The following is a 22,667-nucleotide window of genomic DNA, read 5'->3' as shown; positions in this document are numbered from 1 at the left end:
CTTGCTTCAGAGGATCAAATCTCTAAAGGATACCTAGAAAGCAAGTTTAATATTACAGTCAATCTTGGACTGTGCATTTTCCATCAGACCAAGTTACTGGTACCAGTCTGCCATGAAACTCAATCTTGGATTGCTCCCCAAACTGTGCTGACAATCTTAGGAAGGGAAGGAATCTGCAGGATTGGTCTTCCAAGTCCAGCCTGACACCACTGGAGATAAACTGGGATATCTGTGTCCAAGTGTCACACATGTGGATGCTGCTCACTGAAGCATCTGTCTCTAGGCACCAGGTGATACAGTGTGAAGCCCAGTCCAGCTGGTGGGGATAACTGGAGAAGGAAGAGAGGGCAGAAGGAAATTCATGCCAGGTAACATTCTAGGCCTTCACCATATTTACTCTTTACATCAATACTGTCAGATGTATTTTTAAATACGGCTCAGAAAGATTCAACAACTTGTTTAAGGATATAAAACTAAAATTTGGCAGACTCATGAGTCAGTCTGACTTCAAAGCCAACTATGATACATTGATCAGAAACACAAAGTTCAACAGCAGACCTAAGTGAAACAACACCTAGTAAATAAGAGAAGTTGTTAAAACTCAGGTGAGTATGAGGAAGATGAAAATCATGAGCCAGAGAGAGCTAAACTAAAAATAAATCCTCCCTTAAAACGTAATTACTAAAAAAAAATGTAATTACTCGAAAACTCCTTTTGGAGTCTCATTTATTCTTATTATACATAATTCTGGGGCTTCCCTGGTAGCTCAGCCTGGTAAAGAATCCACCTGCAATGCAGGAGATCCCAGTTCGATTCCTGGACTGGGAAGATCCAGTGGAGAAAAGACAGGCTACCCACTCTAGTCTCTTGGGCTTCCTTGGCAGCTCAGCTGGTACATAATCCACCTGCAAAGCAGGAGACCCTGGTTCAATTCCTGGGTCAGGAAGATCCCCTGGAGAAGGAACGGCTACCCACTTCAGTATTCTGGCCTGGAGAACTCCATGGATTGCACAGTCGGACATGACTGAGCGACTTTCACTTCACATACATAATTCTATCTAGTGCGGTAATTGGGCATTCAAGCCACAGCAAAATTAGATGAAGCAACTTTAAGGAGATAGAGCCAGAAGGACTACCCTAATAAACTGGTAACACTGAAGAATACTATGAACATAATTTTTACTCAGAGAACTAATTCCCAAGGTACACTGACTAAAGGCTGAAGTACGGGCAACTGTCTATATGGGATGACAACCATGCATTATGAAATAAAATTCCTGTATTTTTAGTCAATTCAGCAAGGTGATCTTTAACAATATGCTTCCTCTTGAGTCAACTGCAGCCCAGCCAACTCTCTGGGTCCAGCAATTCGTGACCCTCAGGAAAAGTGTGGAATAGTTAATGGTTACATGTGTTTCTTACTTGAAAGTGGTTTGGGGATAATTTGTTATGGAGCAATACACAACTAACACAGCTGCCTTTGTAGGAGCTGGCATCAAAGCTGAGGCCTGAATAAAAAAAGCCAGTCAATGATGAAGAGATTCTCAGGGAAGAAGCAACCAGATAGAGGGAATAGCAGGTTTAAAGACTCTGAGAAGGCTGTGAGCCTGGAAGGTCGCTGCAACAGCTAAAAGGCCCATGTGGTCAGAAACTTGTTGATGCAACTAAGTGGTAATAGAAAAGTTCCTCTACTGAGCTACCACATGGGAGCTAAGGGTGGAAGCAAGAAAACCAGGTAGAAGCCTACTGCAATCAGCCCAATCAAGAGAGGACAGTGAATCAGCCTAGGATTGTTAGAAATAGAAATCAGTACCGATTAGTAAGAGACAGGATATGTATTTTGAAAGTAGGGTCAACACAACTAAAAAAAAATAATCCATGCAGTCTACACCATGCCAGTAGGTTTTTTGAGTGACCTGGATAACGCCAGAACAGACCTAGAAAGGGGAAATTAGATATAATCGAATGAGACACAATTCAAAGTTCAAGACATAATTCTGGGTATGATAGTTAAAAACTAATTTCTTGCAGTTAAAATGCGATGGGACCTGGTAAGACTCTTCTCTTTACAAAATAATACTCAGAAATGTTCTTTTTGGTGTCTGTTCCAATTGATGCCAATCAGATTTTTTTTTAAGTACTTAAGCAATCAATTAGCAGAGCTAAAAAAAATAAATACAAAAAGAGATGAAGGAAAATTAAAGCCAGATTTTCTTCCCACATCAACATATTTCCAAAGGAACAAAGTTAATAACAAGAAGCATTTCTCCAAGTAAGTTAAAGAATAAATACAAGGTAACTGGCCAATTATTCACTGGTTTCATACAGTATTAGTTTCACTAACTGGTGCTTAACAAGAATCTACATGTTCCTACTCTGAAAACTTTCTGAGCAGGCATTGTTCACAAAAAGTACAGAAATAAACTTGTTGGAAAAAAACCCTGCCTCTTCTTACTGCTTCTTCTAGTGTAAGCACAAAAAGCATGTCAGGACAACTCACAGGAAATTAACTATTTCCAAATTAAGGCCATTATTGTGTACTGAGGGACCAGCCTTCAGCTTCCCTTTTTAAGCAAAACATTCTGATATTCTCAAGCTGAAACATGAGGAATCAAGCTTTAAAAAGTAAAAATATAAATAAATTGCTACTAGGATTATATAACTAAAGACCAGTGTCATTCTTAACTGATTAGACATACACACACACATACATACCATCATACACAATCTCACATTAAATGGAAGGAATTAGTAAATACGGAGGGCTTCCCTGGTGGTCCACTGGTTAAGAGTCCGCCTGGCAAAGCAGAGAGCGTTAGTTCAATCCCTGGTCTGAAGATCCCACGTGCTGTGGAGTAACTAAGCCCATGTGCTACAATTGCTGAGCCCGCGCTCCAGACCCCCAAAGCCACAACTACTGCGCCCATGTGCCCCAACTACTGCGACCAGAGGAGCCAGCGCAGTGAGAAGTCCACGCGCTGCGACTCGAGGTGTCCCGACTCACTGGAGAGACGTCTGCACATCAAGGGAGACCCAGCACAGCCAGAAATAACTAACTCAATAAAAGATCATTTAAAAATTAAAAAAAAAATAGGCAACTTGAAAAAGGAGGGTATTTTGAAGAAATGCTTAAAATTAGATACATCTATTAAAATATAGAAAGATAAACAGAGAGACTGAATAAAAGGCCATCTATTTCTCTCCATTTTCCATAGTTTTCCCCCAAAGCCTTGGGTATAAAAATATAAAGCCTTGGGTATAAAAAGATATGGTTGCCACAGTAGGTGCTAGAACCTTCAAATAAATACTAGTGGCATAATTTTTTCATTTAAGTTTTTTAAAGAAAAGAATCCCCGTGAATATGTAATGAATTTTTTTTTAAAGCCAAGCATTATTTGAGTATCTACAAGAAGTCTACAAAAAATTTTAAATGCCCAAACTTATCCATGGGTCCATGTTCTAAATTGTTCTGGCTTTTTAAAAAACCCTTATAAACTAATATGTAATATTGAATCCTAGATCTTATCTGCTTTTGCTGCTAAAATCACCATATTAAACGTTGAAATATTCAGCAGAGAAGTTCTACTGATTCCATGCCACTGAAAGAGCAGTCATAAAAACCTAACAGATACACCTTCAGCTTTAAAGGAAACTTCATTTACATTCTATCTCTTAATGGCAGCACCTATAAAATTATATCCTCTGAGAAAGCCTGTGGACAGCAGGTGCTTCAGAAAAGTTTGTTAACTGAAGAAAAAAGGAACATATTTACCTATTGCCTTTTGTTTATAATTTCTGCTACATGTCTTTTCATTATGAACTCATACCTTTCGCCTAGAAAACCAAATATGATTAAAACTATGTTTTTTGTTGTTGTATGGCTGCTAAGTTATGTCTGACTTTTTATGTTAATCAATGTTAATTTTTGAAAAGTCTATGTCAAGTCACCATAAAATGTTTCTTCAAATGAAAGAAGCTTTCTTCTTTTATCTCACACTGTACCAATTTTGAAATTGACTCTGATAGAGGGGGTCATCACTCCAAATCTTTTAACCTTCATTACTGTAATTATATACCCACACCCTGCCAGCCACATAGCAGTACTTACTGCTGTGGGCAGAGTGTCCTTCCGCCCCGCAATCCATCAGTGTGGGGACTGACCATGCGTCTTGCTTGACCAATGAGGTGACAAAAAGACAGTGAGCCAATTCCAAGTCTGTCTACCCCGTAGGTCCAGATAAATCAGGCCAGGTCAAGTCCAGGCCACAATGTTCAAATCACAGACAAGCAATAAGCATGAATATGTCTGTTCTTTTAAGTAACAGACTTTTAAACTGTTACAAAACAAAAAAATACTAATGCTCAGTATATTTATATGGCTACTCATGTAACATTAGTTGCATCAAATCACACCTCTTTGGATTACCTATCCTAAATTAATAACAGTAATTTTCCTTGACTATCTTCTGTTTCAGAAAACAGAGTCAGAAATTCTTTTAATTAAAAAAAAAAATGAAAGAAAATGTCATGGAAAGACATTTGTTCTATGTAGTCTAATTTTTAGAAATAAACTATAATATATTGAATGGGCTATATTTTAAGAAACCCAAGTTATAATTTTTTAACCTCAGATGTCTCTACTAAGCAATTCTCTAAGTGAACTGAAAGTATCTCCCTAAGCACCTGATAAGATTCCAGAACTACCCATATGGTTTTTTGAGCAGTTACTGAATAGCTTTCATTTGAAACTTCACAGGTGTGAACTAAGTAGTGTTGGGGACGGGAGACAGTATAAATCACTAAAAATCTGGAATTAAAGAAGAGTTTAGTACATACAAGCTTATTACTTTTGAATACTAATACTTCTAGGGCCTGCCTGAATCACAAGATAGGAAATATCTATTAATTCTGTGGCTAGGAGGATATACTCCACAGTGATTTAGGAATCTATTCTTTTAAAAAACTAGGGTAGATTTTGGTTAGCATAAATATCTTATTAATTTTTTTCTATCATAATTTGCACAAAGACAAATGAGCACAGCACATGTTCTATTAAGACAAATTATAAAAGTAACATTAATGAAAGTTCATGAATCAATTCCAAGAATATCATTGCCTTTTTAGCCATTTATATGTAATAAAGCAAACTCTAGTGTGAAAACTGTACTAATAAATTGCTGAGCATGTCACTACAAGTAATTCTTATTTTCATTATTGTTCACTTAAGCTAGCATCTCAGCATTTAAAAATGACATTATTCTAGCTTAGAAATATTCTTAGGGCTAATTCAACCACCCACCAGATATCTAAGTTAACTCTGTAACATTCCTCTCGAATGCTTAGCTATCCTCTGGACACTTCCAGTGAGAGGCAATGTTCCCAAATCAGGGGATTTTGAACATGTTTCAGGACATTAGCAGAAAGGAGGAATCGGGCCTGATGTAATTTTAAGTTTTTAAATAAATTAATTACTTTAAAATGACCCTTTTACATAGTACAAATGGACAAAGAATGTATCAGAAGAGCACAAATGATGGTGAACAGAGAAAAAATAAGCCAGCTCACATCTGGACAGATCCCTAGGCAGCTTATCCTTATCCCTGGCGGAACAATGACACCAACACTTGCATTTTGAATGTTGTTTTAGTTGCTTTTATTTTTGGTCATATTTTTTAATTTGCAGTGGTAATAGTCCAGTGCATACAGACAGGATGCATAAGGATATTAAATTAACACTAGTAGAGGGGAAATAATAAAATAACAACTTGGCAAATGCACTCAAAACAGACCTTAAGCTATAGTCATTGAGGACATCAAGCAGTTGCTAGCTCTTAAAAAAAAAAAAAAGTCAAAAAGAACTAGAGCATACATAGCAGCAGACCTCTTACTCAAATGCTTATCAATCACAGAATGGATAAAGGATGATACTTGTAAGACGGCACACTAAACGAAGTGAACAATCTATAACTACATGTAATAGCTCAGATGAATCTCACAATGTTAAGAAGAGCTGTCTGATTCATTTGTTTGACTTCACTGATGCACAGTATAAAAACAGGCAAAATCAATTCATAGCAACTATCCTTAGGGAGTGAGGAACCAACTCACGACTGCAAGGGGCTCAAGGCAGCTTCTGGGATCCGATGCTGCTGTGTTTTGATCAGGTTGCTGGTTACACAATGAGATACAATATGCAACTAATTTTAGACTAATATACATTTGTGACAAAATCAAATACAGTGTTATTTTGAAGTGTTAAAATTATTTTCTTAAATAATTCAGAGACAACGAACGGTCAGTATCACTTAAAATGAGAAAACAATTTTAGCCTTTATATATCATGAACATTAACTGTATCATCTTTAAAATTATCTTTATTATATGGCCACTATAACACACAAAGCTAAATTTTTATTTGCATGAAGTCACCTCTGTATCATGTGCCATGCAAGAATGAGGAAAAATAAAGTCCTAGAGGAGTTTGTGAGATTGTCGGGTACAATGAAAAGGTTTTGAGAATTAGAAGAAAATTTGGGCAACACTTTATAAAGTATTGATAATAAAGAAAAAATATGGTTAGAACTGGGGACATCAGCGGACATATTCCAGATTTTCCACCAACAAGCTGTGTGACCTCTGTCAGGTCAACACCATCCAACAGAAATACACCATGAACCACATTTGCAATTTTTAGATTTCTGCAGCCATATTTTTAAAAAGTACAAAGTATATGTGCATTGCAATAGTATCTAATAATTATTAATATCTAATAATCCAATAATATCTAACAAGACCCAAGAGTTAACCGAAATATGGTACCACCAAAATGATCAAGCTGTGCTTAACTGAAAAATATTTCACAGTGCTTCAGCTTTCAATTTTAAGTTTAAATAAATTAAAATATGAAATTCCACTCAGTCACACACTAGCTGCACTTTCAGTGCTTCTTCCACACAGCACCAGCGGCTACCATACAGGATGGCACAGTTGTCAAGTCATTTGATCTCTCTGAGGCTTGCCTTTTTCATTGATAAACTACATAAGTTATTCGAGAGGAAGAATTCCAGTGGAAATTTTTGCCAACCGAAGCCCGTTGCCCCACTCAAAGCGCAAGCCACACAAGAATGCAGCCCAGGGTCAAGAGATCCTATGACTTTTCAAACAGTCTGAAATCTAGATGTTTACATAAAGGATCTCTCTTCTTGCATGCAGACAACTACCTTGAAATTTTTCCGGGCACTGTGTGGGCCAAACCAAAACATATCCATATGTTTCTCTTTGCAACCTAGTTTCTACAAACATTTTTGCCTGTTTTTCCAATCTGTGACTTATTTAGGAGTGATTTGGCTTCTACATCTGGAAGCTAAAAACACAGCTGGAGAACCAGTTGAGTGGAGAACTTCAAAGCCCCCCTGTGAAGTCAAGGTGAAGGTACAGAGCCTGTGATGAAAGTTCCAATAGCAGGATCTGGGTGTGGGCTTATCCCTGTCTATACCCCAGCTTGAGGAGTCTGAGAAAGAACCTCCAAAGGTAAGGGACTGCTCATGCCCCTAATTTGGGACCAAGGACAATGTGCCAGAGAGAGATGAGAGTGTGGTGCAGTCCAGTTCACCACGGGGACTACCACTCTCATTACCCCGGGATCCAATCCTGTGGAGGCTGCCTCCATCCTCCAGGGCACTTGGGATGCAGAAAGGAGCAAGGGAGACATGCCACTGACGGTGAGTGGACAGCTGCAGAGTGGAGCAGGACGCGGGGGCATGAGCAGCCAGCAGTACCTTCCGTGGACCCAGAGATGGGAAGTGATGGGGGATGGCAGGTGGGCCCCAAGGAGACAAGCTCTCACGCCGAGCTGAGTCACCATCTGGGGATATTCTGTGAATATAGATATAATAATATCTATATAATAATAATATAATATATATATATAATATATATAATAATAATATCTATATTTTGTGAATATCACAGAAACTCTATTCTGTGAATAGATACTGCCAAAACCTCCTTCTATCAAGAGTTCTGGGGTGATGTAGCATTGGAAATTGAGGATTAGGAAAAGCCCTAAATTAGGATTCAAGTAATTTTAGCATTACTCCCAAGTGTGTCACTGTCTTGCTGTGTGGTTTCTGTTTCCCCAAATTTGAAATGAAAATAATTGTTGCATATTGCTTTAAATATCATAAAGCAATCTGAAAAGCCTAAATTTCTCACGTGATAACAAGACATTCTTTTGTTATTTACTAAGCAATTATAATAGGTTTTGCAGGTGGCTCAGTGGTAAAGAATCTTCCTGCCAATTCAGAAGATGCAGGTTCGATCCCTGAGTCAGCAAGATCCCCTGGACAAGGAAATGGCAACCCACTCCAATATTCTTGCTTGGGAAATCCCATGGACAGAGGAGCCTGATAGGCTACAGTTCCTGGGGTCGCAAAAAGGGTTGGACACAACATAAAGACCTAACAGCAACAAGCAATTACTAGCAGATTCTAGGAATGCAATTTATGAAATGTCATTTAAATCTCTAATCAGGATTCTTACACTGAAGGGGGGTGGTGGGGATTTGGGCTTTAGAGGAACAGCATTGAGCACTGACAACCCCATTACAAACAGGGCCACTTTCCAGAGGCCACTTTTCATGAGGTAGAACCAAAGGAGGTCAAATTCCAAGATGGACTTAAAAAAACCTCAGAAGGAGGAATTTGCCCTAAAGCAGTGGTTCTTAACCTTTTTCAGGTCACTGATGCTTTGAGGATCTGATAAAAGTTATGACTTCTGTCTTGGAAAAAGGCACATATACAAAATTGACATAAATTTTCAGAAAGTTCATGGACCTCTCACTGATTCCAAATTGAAAATGCTATCCTTGAGGAAGAGAGGGTCACAGACAAGACACACAACGTGGTCTTAGAACTGAGTTGTCGCCTGGTAGGAGGCAGTTTGGAGATCAGCTGGAGGCCTACCATAAAAACAAAGCAGTCTTTCTTTAAAAGCTCAGCTTCTGCTCAAAGTATTGCTACTGTGGGACCCTCAGATGAAGACTTCTTGGAAGCCAAAACAGGGTCTCACATGTACTCATAAATACCATCATTCTAGCTAACTGGGTCAGTAGCTACTGTTTCCTTGGGTGGTATCAACAGAAAATAGCATCTCTGGCTTAGTTCATATGGACCCTAACCAACCTGACTAGCAAAAGGTAAATAAGAGAAACACAACATGCAGACCATAAGTCTCCCTAAGCACTACACTGTACCCTATAGAACACATAGGCAATTTTCTATGTGTTCAGACAGAGAATGGAGACCATATGCCTCAAGGGACTTCAATCTATGAGGGTATCACTAAGACATGAGGCCCACAGCAACCTAGCCTAACAGTGAGGATCATGGCAGCAATCTGGCACCCACATAGATAGCAGTGGGGGCAGAAAGATGATCACTGATCACTAGATATTCAACAGCAACTTCTCACTTACAAGAATAGACACTCCCCTTGATTTTTAAGTGAAGTATGGCTTCAAACAAAGTATTTTCTATCCACTTCCTGATGATCCCACCTCTTAAAGAAATCTATTTAGGAAAGTACAATGGAAGTAAAATGGAAAATAGAAATATGCAACTCAAGTATCTCTAATTAGTAAAGTATGTTTGGAAGAGTGAGGCCAGAGTATGAATTTGAAATTGCAATTGTTCAGAACATTTAATGATGTTTTCATAATATGCCTATATGCTCTATTTTTTAATTTTATCAATAGCACAAAAGAATACCTCATGTATTATAATATTTAAAACTTGACTTTCAAAATAGGAATGAATGAACAAGTTGAAATTACTATTCATGAAACTAAAGCTCTTTCTTTAAATCAAAGATACCTATCTTTCTAAAACCAGCTGAACTCCATTAAAAATATGTATCTTCCAACTATCAAATAATAAGGTCTTCACAAGGGCTGCAGGCTATATAAAGTGAGAAGGAACATTCAGAAGCAAGTGAAAATACTATATGGATAAACACATTCTACTGCATTCCTAGCTACTAACCAATGAAATACAGTCATTTGCAGGAATGTGAAATTTTCACAAATTGTCAGTGGATTTTGAAACTCCCCCTTGGACTACAAGGAGATCCAACCAGTCCATCCTAAAGGAGATCAGTCCTGGGTGTTCATTGGAATGACTGATGCTGAAGCTGAAACTCCAATACTTTGGCCACCTCATGCGAAGAGTTGACTCATTGGAAAAGACCTTGATGCTGGGAGGGACTGGGGGCAGGAGGAGAAGGGGACGACAGAGGATGAGATGTGGACAGCATCACTGACTCGATGACATGAGTTTGAGTAATCTCTGGGAGTTGGTGATGGACAGGGAGGCCTGGCGAGCTGCGATTCATGGGGTTACAGAGTCAGACACGACTGAGAGACTGAACTGAACTGAAGGACAGGATGGCTTCAACTTTGGGATTTCCCCTAACAGCCTCCTAGTTAGGTTTATACTTCAGAGAGTTACATGGAAATCTCTTTTAATTTGAATTCCTCCTGGTCAGATAGTTTAAAAACCAGATAATTTCCCTCTGAGGTGCCATGATTTCAAATGTCATTTTTTACTATGCCAAATTAAATGGTAAATCACATTTTAATATACAAACATTTTTTACAAAATTACAATTACACTGGGTAATCCAAGAATATAATTTAGAACAGTACCTGGTACATAGCAAGTACTCAAAAATGACTTAGGTAAGGGTATTGCTAACAATAACAATGACATTCTTACATTGTGGGAGGCAGCTACTAAGATGGCCCCAGATGATTCTTGCATTGTTATTCTTACCCTTGAGCACAGGCCAAACTTGCTGATTCCACAGCAATGAACAGAAAAGGGCAGGAAGTCGTGAGTTATACCTTCAAGATCAGGTTACTAAAATACTTTCATGTTCATCTTGGGTTCATACAAACCCTCTCCCTGGCTGTTGCTCTTCAATCTCTTGCCCTGAGGGAAGCCAGCTATTCTGCTGAAAGTTCCAGGTTGGAACTATGGAAGTTCCTATGGAAAGCCCTGGAAGAGTGAGACTAAAATTGGATCTTCTGAGGCCTGCCAGCAACCACATTAGTGAATTCTGAGGTGGATTCTCCAGTCCTGGTCAAATTTTGAGATAACTACAACCCTGATTCTCTGGTGGCTCAGACGGTAAAGAGTCCACCTGCAATGTGCAAGACGTGGGTTTGATCCCGGGGTGGGGAAGATCCCCTGGATGAGGGCATGGCACACCACTGCAGTATGCTTGTCTGGAAAGCCCCATGGACAGAGAAGCCTGGTGAGCTACGGTCCAAGCCATGGTAAAGAGGCGGACGTGACTGAGTGTCTAAGCACAGCACAGTACACGCAACCCTGATCACAAGTTTAACTCCAACATCCCGAGGGAGCTTGAATCACTCAGCTAAGTCAATTCCTTCCCAGCAAAAACCGTGAGAGCATTTGTTGTTCAAAATCAATTCAGTCCGGGGGTAGTTTGTTATTCAGCAGGATAACTAATCCAGACTTTGGAAGCAGAGTGCTGCCATGAGAAAAATCTAAATGGTGGCAGCGGCTATGGAACTGTGCAGTGAGCCTAAGGAGAGCATAAGTCAAGGTGTAAAAACTATCTTGAACACATTGTTCACAGAACTTTGGACTTTGAAGACATCTCTAACAAGGGCATGAATGAAAGTGAAGAAAATCTTATCGGAAACTAGAAATTACGTAGTGGCAGAAGGTTTAACAATACTGACACTGAACATGTAGTTACGTGACCTGCAGAGTTGTGCAGTTAGATGAGATGTTTAAAGTGCCAAATGAACTGTGTGATTTAGCTGAGAAGATTTCCCAGCAAAGTACTGAAGAGGCTATCTGGTTTCTTCTTGCTGTTTAGGGAAACCTGTGAGAAGATAAATTGGGGGAGGGATCACTAAACAAAAAAGACAAGACTTGAAGGTTTTGAAGATTCTCAGTAATGCTAAAATCAAGAAGTAGTTTCCAACCAAAGATCATTTCTAGGGAGCTGTCTGGAAAAAAAAGTGTGAAGTGAGGTCAAGGTTGTAGCTTCTAAAATCCTTCTGGTAAGCCCTGGGAAATGTGGCATGTCAGAATATTGTTCTCCTACAACTTTTAAGGGTGTGACTCACAGGTCCTCTTAAATGTGAGTTTCCTTAATCAAGTTCACCTAACACACGTTCTCTCAACAGGGTTTTGCGAAGGTAAAGGGCATTGTCTCTCCCTTATTTCTGCAGAAACTCAAGGAAGAGAAGGAATCATCTCTAAGATGGGTGTGCTTTTTGACTAACAAGAGTAAACCTCAATAAGCTTCACAGGAGACCCACAAAAGTTTTGAGAGGATTTTATCAGGAGAAACACTGCCAGTTTTGGCTGGAAGGAATAGAGAGGGTCCTAAATGAAAAAACACCAGAAATCCCCAACTTTCTACAGGCAAGAAATAGGCTGAGAAAACTCAGCTGTAAACACATACCACCCTTCATGAAAATAGTCCATAGGGTAGAATCAAGAACCATGAAGGATTATTCCCAGGCCTGAACCTAGCTGAGGAACATTTGTCTAACTGGATTTCAGAATTTTCATGGACCAGCAACTCCTACATACCGTGTACTTTGTGTTTTTTGAATAAGAATATATTGGTATCTTAGGCCTGATCCACTGTCGTATGTTGCTTGAGCTGAGGTTTAGTTTCACAGATCCATCAATGAAGAGGAACTGAACTTGAGAAGTTATACTTGAGGAACTACTTCCAAGGAGTCATACCCACACCCAGATAAAACTTAGATGACTTCTGGATTTTGAGCTGACACTTACCTACAAGGAGGATTTTTTTTCATTTTTTAATAAAAGTGATGTTTGACATCAGTATAATTTAACATGTTTTTCAGAAATAAATCTTTATAAAGGGTATAAAATCCTTTTTAAAATTCCCTCTAAATATTTGTTATTAGGTTGAGAGGTCAAAGCAGTAGGAAGTATAGATTTATAATACTAAATCTCACTAATGTAAAGCTTAATAAACTGTTCTACACTAATCAAACTAAATAACCAATTTATCAACTTCCCATTTTTAATCTATATTTAGAATATTTCATAGTATCATAGCTATTGTCTAGAGCATATAAGCAATGTCAAAGTTCTCTTACATAGCTTGAATTGTAGATTCTTTTTGTTTTTTGAAAAATTCCACTTAAAAAGAGGCTTTAAATGAGATGTGAAATAGGAAATGAAATGTCTGACTCTCCTAAAATGATAATATATTTTTCTTAAATTCACTTATTCTCAAAGGAAAGGAAATGGTGTCATTCACATGTTCTAAAATGCCTCATCCTTCAGAGTGACAGCACATCTTTCTATTCATTACCTATCATATTATGACATTTTATATATGAGAAATAGCTAAAGCAGTATTTTTTAAAATGTCACACTATTATAACGAGCAATTTATTTCATACCTGCATCCCTCCAGGCTGTGAGCCTATTTAGTGAGGCTTATTAGCGTAGGGCAATGGCTGGCATGTCCTCTGGAAAAGCACCCATAAGCCAATAAAAACAAAGAACACAAGTGTGCCATTCAGAACTACACAGCATTGTTTAAAAATAGCAACACCCATTTCAGCTCAGACTGCAATGAGGGTGCTGCTGGTCTCCAGGGGCTGCTGGGTGCAGTGAGGAATGCTATGTGGTTCTGGAAGTCAGTAGATGTGGACTCTGGGCTCAGCTTCAGACACATAGTGACTCATCCTCTTCCAAACTGTTTTCTTAACTATAAAATTCAGTGTCGGTATCACAAAGTGATTTGATCTGTTCCTAAACTTTGGAGATGCAGGTACTCCTGAGTTCTTATTTCATGCATGCAAAACCTGTACACGTACTATGAGATGCCAAATGTTCACTTTTCCCCCTATAATAAACTTCTAAAAGGGAAACTTTACATTACTACCTTGTAAATGAAAAATCTGACTTACATGGCATCAATGGGCAGTAATTGTAAAATTTAAATGCAATAAAACAACAAAACAATTATTAAATTGTTTTTGGCTGTTGGTTATCAGGCTATTAGGCTGTTAGTTGCCTGAAGCTATCAGGCTGTTGGTTGCCTGAAGCCTGCTCTCTTTAAGAAAAACAAATGAGAAGTTATATCCACAAGAGAGGTTCTAGAATCAAACTGAGAGTTCCTCCTTGACTTGTCAAGAAAACACTGAAAGGGAATTTAAAAAAAAAAAACAGCCATTTCTCATGTGATTCTATGTTATTTCAAGCAGCATGTGCATACCACCTAAAATCAACTCAAGAATCAACTAAAATTATGTTCTGTAACTGCACCAAATGCCCTATACTCTGGAAATGCTGCATCAAATAATTAGACTTGTTACTTCTGATTCTAAATTTTATCTTAAATCCTCACATGACCCACCTAACCCACTTTCTCCAAACCATTAATATCATCATGAGACACTAAAATAATTTTGAGGGCAATGTAGTACTGTGGAAAGAACCCAGGCTACAAAGTCACATTAGGGTTCCAAATTCAGATTCATTAGATTCGACCTTGACGCTGGAAAGTTAATTAACCCCTCTGAGCCTCAGATTGCTCCTTCACACCCCAGTGCTGGGTTCAGTGTTAAGTGAGAAAATGCAAGTATCCTGCTTAGCACAGCCGCTGAATGTGGGAGACAAGAAATGGTATGTACTTCACATAATTTAACTCTTTCGAGGAAATTTCCAAATTTCTGTCAAAATAAATTCGCTTTAGTGGCTTGAAAGACAAAATACAGTTGGCCATTTTTATTTTAAAGTACAGTTATATTATGCATAACTTTCACTTCCAAACAAAGCTACAAAACCCACAAACCACTGACGGGCAAGAGTAGCAAAAACATTTTGTCCTCAGTGATAAAATAAGAACACTTAGTTGTCAAAATGAAAAACAGCAACACTTAGTTGCTACCATGTACAGCATGCTCAGGTCCTTTCTTACTAAAAAAGGGTCAATACGGTAGAAAAGACAGAGTGAGAGCCTCTTAAATCAAATAAAAGTTTCAGCCAAGTCGAGCATATGGCTCCAAAAAGAGCCACATTTAGACCACAGCTAATAACTGCTACCTTCTAGATGTAATACGGTGGGCAAATTAAATGAAAAGCAGCCAATGCTAACACTACAATAGCAAGTCCGGGTTTCCTAGTAAATGTCACAGTGACACACTCTGGGATTCACATTCAAGGAATTATTTCTAGTCCATGCAAGTGTGCAAAGTAGACATTGCGATCCTCAGGGCACTATGAAGAAACCAAAGTTCACAGAGGTTACCTGCGTGCTCAAGGTCACTCCACTGGTAAACACCGGAGTTGTATTCAAACAGCATCTGATGCCAAACCCACACCCCCTTCACTATTCCCTATTTTTTTCTTTTTAGGACATGGAGGTGTGGGCAGGAATCTTCTCCAATGTTCTGAAATGTCATAAACTGATGTGAGTCTCCTTCCCTCTCTTTCTCTCTTTCCATCTTCTGGTTCCTCTCAAATCCTCTGCACTTTGGTACTCTCAGCTTCAGTCTTCATTCTCAAACTCCAATTCACTCATTCCTTAAAGTCGCTAAAACCTAGTCATATGTCCGTGCTCTTGGTGAGGCAAGAGGGAATTTTAAAAGCTCAAGGTAAGGTTTCCAATCTACGTGGATGCAGTCAACTGTACAACGTACCTGAGACTTAAAAGACTCACTCACCCCTTATACATGGAATCTAAAAAGAAATGATACAAATGAACTTACTTATAAAACAGAAAGAGACTCACAGACTTAGAGAACAAACTTAACTGCTGCCGGTGGTGCATGGGGTTGCGTGGGGAAGGAAAGGGGGGAAGAGATAGTTAGGGAGTTTCCAAAGGTCATGTACACAGTGCTATATTTAAAATGGATCATCAGCAAGGACCTACTGGAGAGCACATGGAACTCTGCTCAATGTTACCTGGAAGCCTGGACAGGAGGGGAATTAAGAGGAGAACGATACATTTGCTGATGTTGTTCAGTCGCTCGGTCCTGTCTGACTTTGACACCCCACAGACTGCAGCACGCTAGGCATTAGCTTTACCTCAATATAAAATAAAAAGTTAACGGCAAAACAAAAGGCTCACAGATAACGGGCGATTCTCTTCCCTGGTCAACCAATACTGGCGAGTTCCATCACAGGGATGATTAAGGCAAGTATAATATGCAGAACCAAACATATTTATGCATGTCACATATATTTAACAGAGGTCTTAATTGAGTCATATTTTCCAAAGTTTTATCTTTTATTCAGGGAATGAATTTTAAGGCAGGATTTTATATACAAATAAAACTGACTGCACTTAAAAAGTTGTCATTTCTGTTCCATTTTTTAGATAGAACAGAATTAAACAAAAACAGGCTAATAAATTTCACCTTTCAACTGCAAGATGTATGTACTTCAGTACTTCAGTGAAAAAGTCCATTTAATAGACAATATCTGTTTGTTGTTTAGTCGCCAAGTTGTGTCTGACTCTCTTGCGACCCCACAGACTGTAGCCCACCAGGTTCCTCTGTCCATGGGATTTCCCAGGCAAGAATACTGGAGTGGGTTGCCATTTCCTACTCCAGGGGATCGTCCTGACTGAGGGATGGAACCCACGTCTCCTGCATCTCCTGCATTAGCAGGCAGATTCTTTACCACTGCACCGCCACCTGGGAAGGGGAATTCAAGATCACCAGCTGCTTTAAAAAAGAAAAATATAGCAAGACATCAAATCCAAGCACTCTGACTCCTCAACCCACATCCACTACACTTCACTGCCCACCTTACATAAGCATATTCATCAGCACAGAGCCAATATCACATAGGTATAGACCTACTATTTACTGAGCACCTATCATGCCAAGCACCTGGCATTGGAGATGAAAGAACCACCACCATAATAAAAAAATCTGGCCCTTAGCTGAAGGACACTTTTTTATTCTTTAAAGCAGATTCAGGGGAGGTCGGAAAAAGTAACCAGAAACAGTATGCTTTCATGCTCAGGTAAATGGGTCATCCCACGTCTCAGGGGAACACCATGCAAAGGAGAACTAACTTAAATAACCATGTCAGCCTTAAGCACCAAGCCTGTTTATTTTAAATAACTGTCATACACTGATCTGGAATAGGAGCATAGAAGACAACATATGAACCTTTTCTTGATGGTTTCTGGTCATCACTGGGAAGACCAAGAGCACTGCAATAATGTAACAGTGTTTTAAGAACAAGGGACTGTTTGACCCTACTTAAAATTTTTTTTTACTTACTTACATCCCTCTCCCAGATCTTACTGCACAAGGTTACTCCTATCTCTGGCTAGCACGCCCTCTCCTAATCTGACATAATATACAGTTATTTGGCTTCTGTTTGCCGGTCTCTTCAGTGTCTAATTTCTGCCCTGATACAGCTGGGTGGAGGTGGTCTCTTATTTAGGTTCTCTTGTTCAGTCAGGCTCCTTTCGAAGACGCTGGGCTGCTTTTCTGGGCGCCTGATGTCTTCTGCTAGCGGTCAGAAGTTGTTTTGTGAAGTTTGCTCAGTGTTCAAATGTTCTTTCGATGAATTTGTAGGGGAGAAAGTGGTCTCCCCGTCCTATTCCTCCGCCATCTTAGCTCCTCCCCCTCCATAATATACAGTTAATTAGTAACCAGAAGTTACTACTTGAAATCTAACTTTAAATTGTCAGGGAGGGTCCCTTCTCCAGAGGAAAGTACTTGAATTTACTATTTTCCTTGATGTGCATTTAGCTACAACAAAAAAGGAGCTAATTATAAAAACAAATTCTGTGAATTTCAAAATTTTACTCATGGCAACCGTGGGAAGAAAAAGAGGTCAAATCTCTTAAACAGAAACCGTTAATGATAACAAAAGCTAATCGTGAATGAGCGGTACCTACTATGTGCTAGGCATGTGCTAGGAGCTTCATTTGTTGTTGTTTACTCGCTAAGTTGTGTCTGACTCTTTTGTAACTCTATGGGCTGTAGCCCACCAGGGTCGTGGGTCCACGGAATTTCCCAGGCAAGGATACTGGAGTGGGTTGCCATTCGTTCCTCCAAGGGATCTTCCCGACCCAGGGAACTAACTGCATTAGCAGGTGGATTCTTTACCGCTGAGCCACCAGGAAAGCCCAGAAGCTTCATAGGTATTAATTATTGTATCCTCATAGTATTTTATGAAATAGGCCATTCTAATCTCCATTACATAAATAAGAAAAATGAGGCTCAAGATCACACAAAAAGTTGCAGGGCTAGAATTTGAATCACATGCTTGGGTTAAAAGAAAAAAAAAAGTCAAATGTCTTTTCAGCCAAGCCAGTGAAGTCACTGTGTGGATCAGCTCAGTCTTAAGACTACAGAACTGTGGTTCGCAACCTTGGCTCTGCGCTGCAATCACCTGGGGAGATTGCCAGAAGGGCTCCACCCCCACAGATTGTGACTTAATAGGCCTGGGAGCTGCCCGGGTGATTTTAATGGGCAAAGTTAAGACACTCTTTATAGACACAGAAAATGGTGGGTGGCCCGAAAGTGTTTTTTCCTTAATTTTTAAGTTAGCCTAAACTGAGCTAATCAAAGGTTGTTACAACTGCCTCTGCCACCAGAGGTAACCTCTGCCCTACTCCTCAATATAATTAAGGAATATTATGGGTGGAAGGCAGAGAGGCTAGACTGGCAGACACAGACATTTGTTTTTAGTGGAGGGGGCATTGCCAAGTCTTGAACTTTCACCATATCACCCCCACCATTTCCTATTTATGAGACTGTTTTGACTCCAAAATGCACTTGGAGTTAGGTTTAATCTACTTTTAGAATAATGTCTAGTGTACAACCCATTATTAAACTGAAGATGACCCAAATATGTTCATTTAGCAAATGACACCTTCAGATTACATGACCAATCTAAAAGTTTTTCAACCAGCATTTTTTTTTTTTTTGGCCACTCATAATTAACTGATTTTAATCCAAGCCAGGTCAAGAGATCTCACATAGCTAAACAAGTCTGAAGATCTTACATAGCTAAACAAGTCTAATGTCCTAAAAACAAATCTCTGCTGGTCGTACATAGTACTGCCGAGTAAAATGTCATTTGTCATTGGAAAAGGGAAGAAAAGCTGCCTGACATCAGAACATCTTCATTAAATGGCCTGCAGATGTGAAATTTAAACTAAAATGCCACAGAAGTCAAGTGTGGAAAAAAAAAAAACTTTAAAGAAACTAATCTGAGTGGGAAATAATTCTTCACACAATCATATTGCAATGGCTGTAGCACCACAATTCAAAAGGAAATAGCAAAAGAGTAAATTAAGTCTGGACTGTAAGGTCACTCATTCAAACTGGCTACAACATTTTTTTTTTCATCTCCTGCAGCAAAGTAACTGCTATGCACTATAATGGTCTTGGATACCAAGTACTACCCCTCTCCCCCACTACCACCACCAAAAGAAGGCAAATAAAAGGAGAAAAGACACTGAGTCTTATCTTCTAAATAGAATAGTGCAAATAAAGGCCACGACTCAGAAATCGGGACCTCCTCAGTCAATGAGTTCCAGTGCTAGGAATTGAGGCATATGTGGTGCTTGGGTTAAATATTTCACTGTTGTTACGTGGGCTGTTTCAAAAAAGCAGACAGGGAAACGAAATCTGAGAACGCAAACAAAAGTGCTTGGAACTACTTTTCTTACCACAGTTAATTTTTGTTTGTTGAGTGAATAAATGAATACAGTGACCCTCCCTCAGGGTCAGATATTGTGCACTGCTGAGGGTGTGTTGGTGAACATGATAGCACCTGCTCGCTTGAGTCTCCTGAACTAAAAGAACAAGGTACCAACCTTGTCCCATCCACCATATACACCCTTCCTATCACGAGTGTGAAAATGCAGTCCTGCCATTGTACTCCTAAATGGCAAATATTGCCCTGGATCTAACTGCACTGAACTTCACCAGGAAACACTAGTGTCTTCTAAGTAAATAAATAAATACCCATGCTTTGCAAACCAACAGTAATTCATGGGTAAATTTCAACACATTTTACAGAAAAAAAAACTTTTTAACCTAAGGCTGAATCAAAACAGATTTTCCTTTTGAAACAAACCCAGCTCACATATTTTCATTGCCTGTGGTGACATAGCTTTAGTAAGCTAAAAATACTTCCTTTACTTCTAAACTGGGAAAAACAAACAAGACCAAGAAGAAGCTGTGGACCTTTTTTTATTATTATTTTTTCACTAGAGAGAACATTCAAAATAGCTAAGTCTTGAAAAGGCATCTGTTTTACATTTGTATAAATACACACTGACAGAAACCAGCCATGCAGCTTGTATCTTCCTCGTAATGTGAAATAAGCTCTATTTGCATTATCAGCAAAGACTGTCAACATTTCACTACTCACAGCCTTTACCATTATTACTTGTTCTGGTTAGGGAGAGGGCTGCATGAGTGTTGAAAACTAACCGGGAGTACAAGAAAAAGCTTTCAAAAAATATTTACAGGATGACGCTGCTCTTAACAAGGCCACCTGGTTCTGAATTTGCAGTCACGCATCATTTATGTGCCTGAAATTTACATTAAATGGGATTCTAAAATAGAAGAATAGGAGCTTAAGTCATTCTGCAGGTCTTGCTCACATTGGGTGTGCTGTGTATTTGGCAAAGTGAAAAACCAGGTACCTCCTCTTGCGCTTCTCAAGGCTAACTGTAACATACAGACACACGCACACAACTGCACCCACCCACCCCCCTCTGGGACAAACTAAAAGTTAATTAGGAAAACAATTCAACCTTTTAAAAGAATTTTTCCAAAATTGTTTTTGCAGGATGGCGAACAGTAGTGTGGACTTCCCCCAACACATTGAACATCTCTAAAGTCACACTACCGAGTTAGCAGAAATAAGATACTAAGCAAGTATCTTTCAAATAGGGCATTAGTTCGGACCACTGACTCAGGCTTAATTTCCTTGGGGGAAAAACGGCAGAGTTTGAGAAGCCTCGGCCAATCTGCCCATTTCTTAGGCTACTGCCAAAGTCATCTGAAAAGCAAATACCCAGAAACCAGAAAACCAAGCTCCTCCGGATGCGCTGGCAGAGCGGAGGCAGGGATCCTGGTTTGTCTGCCTAGATGGCAGCTGGGCCTTCTGACAATTGACAAGTGCTGGGGTCGTAGACTCAGAGTGCACCCGCCCATCCCATCGCCCAGGGGGACCCGGGTTGTGCTGCCAATTTCAAATGTAACCGCCGGAGGATGGGGAGGTGTCATCTCCTCTGACACTCCGGGGTCCGGAGGGGCTCGCCTCTGCTGTCCCTGAAGGTCAGAGGTGGCAGCGCCCGCAGGGCCAACGGCTCGCCAAAGCCACTTTTCCAGCCAGGGCTGGAGGCGCGGGGCAAACTTGGCCGCTGGCCGCGCGCATCCCGTTAACCGTACCTTGTAACTGGGCGGAAAGGGACTCCTGGTGCTGCTGGTACTTGAGCGCCACCGCCTCGGCTTTCCGCAGCTGCGTCTGCAGCTCGTAGTAGAGCATCGCGCCATAGAGAAAGCCGAACACCACGGTTAGCAGCAGCAGCGTCTGGAAGATCCGCTTCTGCTTTCGGGAGCACATCCCGTTTCCCATAGTCCCGCCGGGGCCCCGCGCCGCGGCCGTCCGCGCCGCCGCCGTGCCTTCCTCCTCTCGGCCCGAGCAAGCGCCTCAACAGCGGCCGCCGAAGGAGGTGGCCGGACGCAGCATGAGGAGGAGACGCGAGACACAAAAGCCGGGCCGGAGGGGAAGTGGCGCCCGCTCAGCCCCCGCGCGCCGCGGGGCGCGCAGCCATCGACGCCGCCGAGGCAGCCGCCGCCGCCGCCAAACTTTTGCTAGGCTGACTCTCCGCGAGTGCCCGGGCCCGGGAGGGGGCCCTCCGCATACTTTCCGGCAGGCTGTTCTCGCGCCGGTCCCCAGACGCCGCCTGCCTCTCTCCTTCCTCCCCACTTTGTGGCCCGGCTGCCCCCGGCGGCGCTCCGAGTCCCGCCCCGGCCGCTCCCCGCCCCCTCGCGGTGGCTCCCACTGCGCGACTTTGTGGCCACCAAAAGGAGGGGGTGCGCGCCCAACAAAGGGAGCCGGACTCCAGGCAGCCTCTCGGCGCGCGGCCCGCGGGGGTGAGTAGCTGGGTGGGCGACCGGCTGCCCCGGCCGAGTTTGGGGGGACCGCGGGCCGGTGTCACTGACGGCGCAGCCGAACCTCGGCGGCCGCCGCCTCCCACCCAACTTACGTGTCACCCACGGCCCCGCTATTTTGGCCAACGGGATTCCGGGAGGAAGTCTCACTCGGGCTCCCCGCTCATTGGGCCTGTCGGAGCCGCCGCTCCCTCCCTTCGGGAAGGCAGTCCCGGGCTCGATTGGACGCCCGCTTTGTCCGTCCGACCCCTGAGCCGCGCCCTCCCTCGAGCTCCTGGTTGAGCCGAAGGGCTTCTAGGGCAGCCGGGCCGCCTGGCGCCGGGTTACGCCCACGTGGAGTGCGGGTGATGGGAAGAGGCCGTGGATCCAGCCGCGGGGAGGTTGGGGTGCACGAGAGGCGAGTCCCGGCTGGCGCCTGGGAGAGAGACGGTGTGTGTGTGTGAGTGTGTGTGCGCGCGCGCGTGGAAGCGTA

At 41.3% G+C, this 22,667-nt stretch overlaps 1 protein-coding gene across 5 annotated transcripts in view; it reads right to left on the bottom strand.

The window, feature by feature from the left end:
* The window catches only part of GOLIM4 (golgi integral membrane protein 4), a 78,431-nt gene extending 56,135 nt beyond the window's left edge, over window positions 1-22,296 (bottom strand). For 4 of the 5 annotated variants that reach the window (XM_020914355.2, XM_020914356.2, XM_020914358.2 and 1 more), the window contains exon 1: window positions 21,470-22,294. In XM_020914355.2, coding sequence (XP_020770014.2) covers window positions 21,470-21,656 — 187 coding nt within the window. In that variant the 5' untranslated portion in view covers window positions 21,657-22,294. Of the gene's footprint in view, window positions 1-21,469 lie in introns of all 5 variants that reach the window. The other variant, XM_020914357.2, reaches the window with a different exon arrangement.
* Between the last annotated feature and the right edge of the window lie 371 nt (window positions 22,297-22,667).

Source organism: Odocoileus virginianus, chromosome 4 (genome assembly GCF_023699985.2).
Source record: "Odocoileus virginianus isolate 20LAN1187 ecotype Illinois chromosome 4, Ovbor_1.2, whole genome shotgun sequence".
Lineage (NCBI taxonomy): Eukaryota > Metazoa > Chordata > Mammalia > Artiodactyla > Cervidae > Odocoileus > Odocoileus virginianus.
This window is presented reverse-complemented; position numbering and strand designations above follow the sequence as displayed.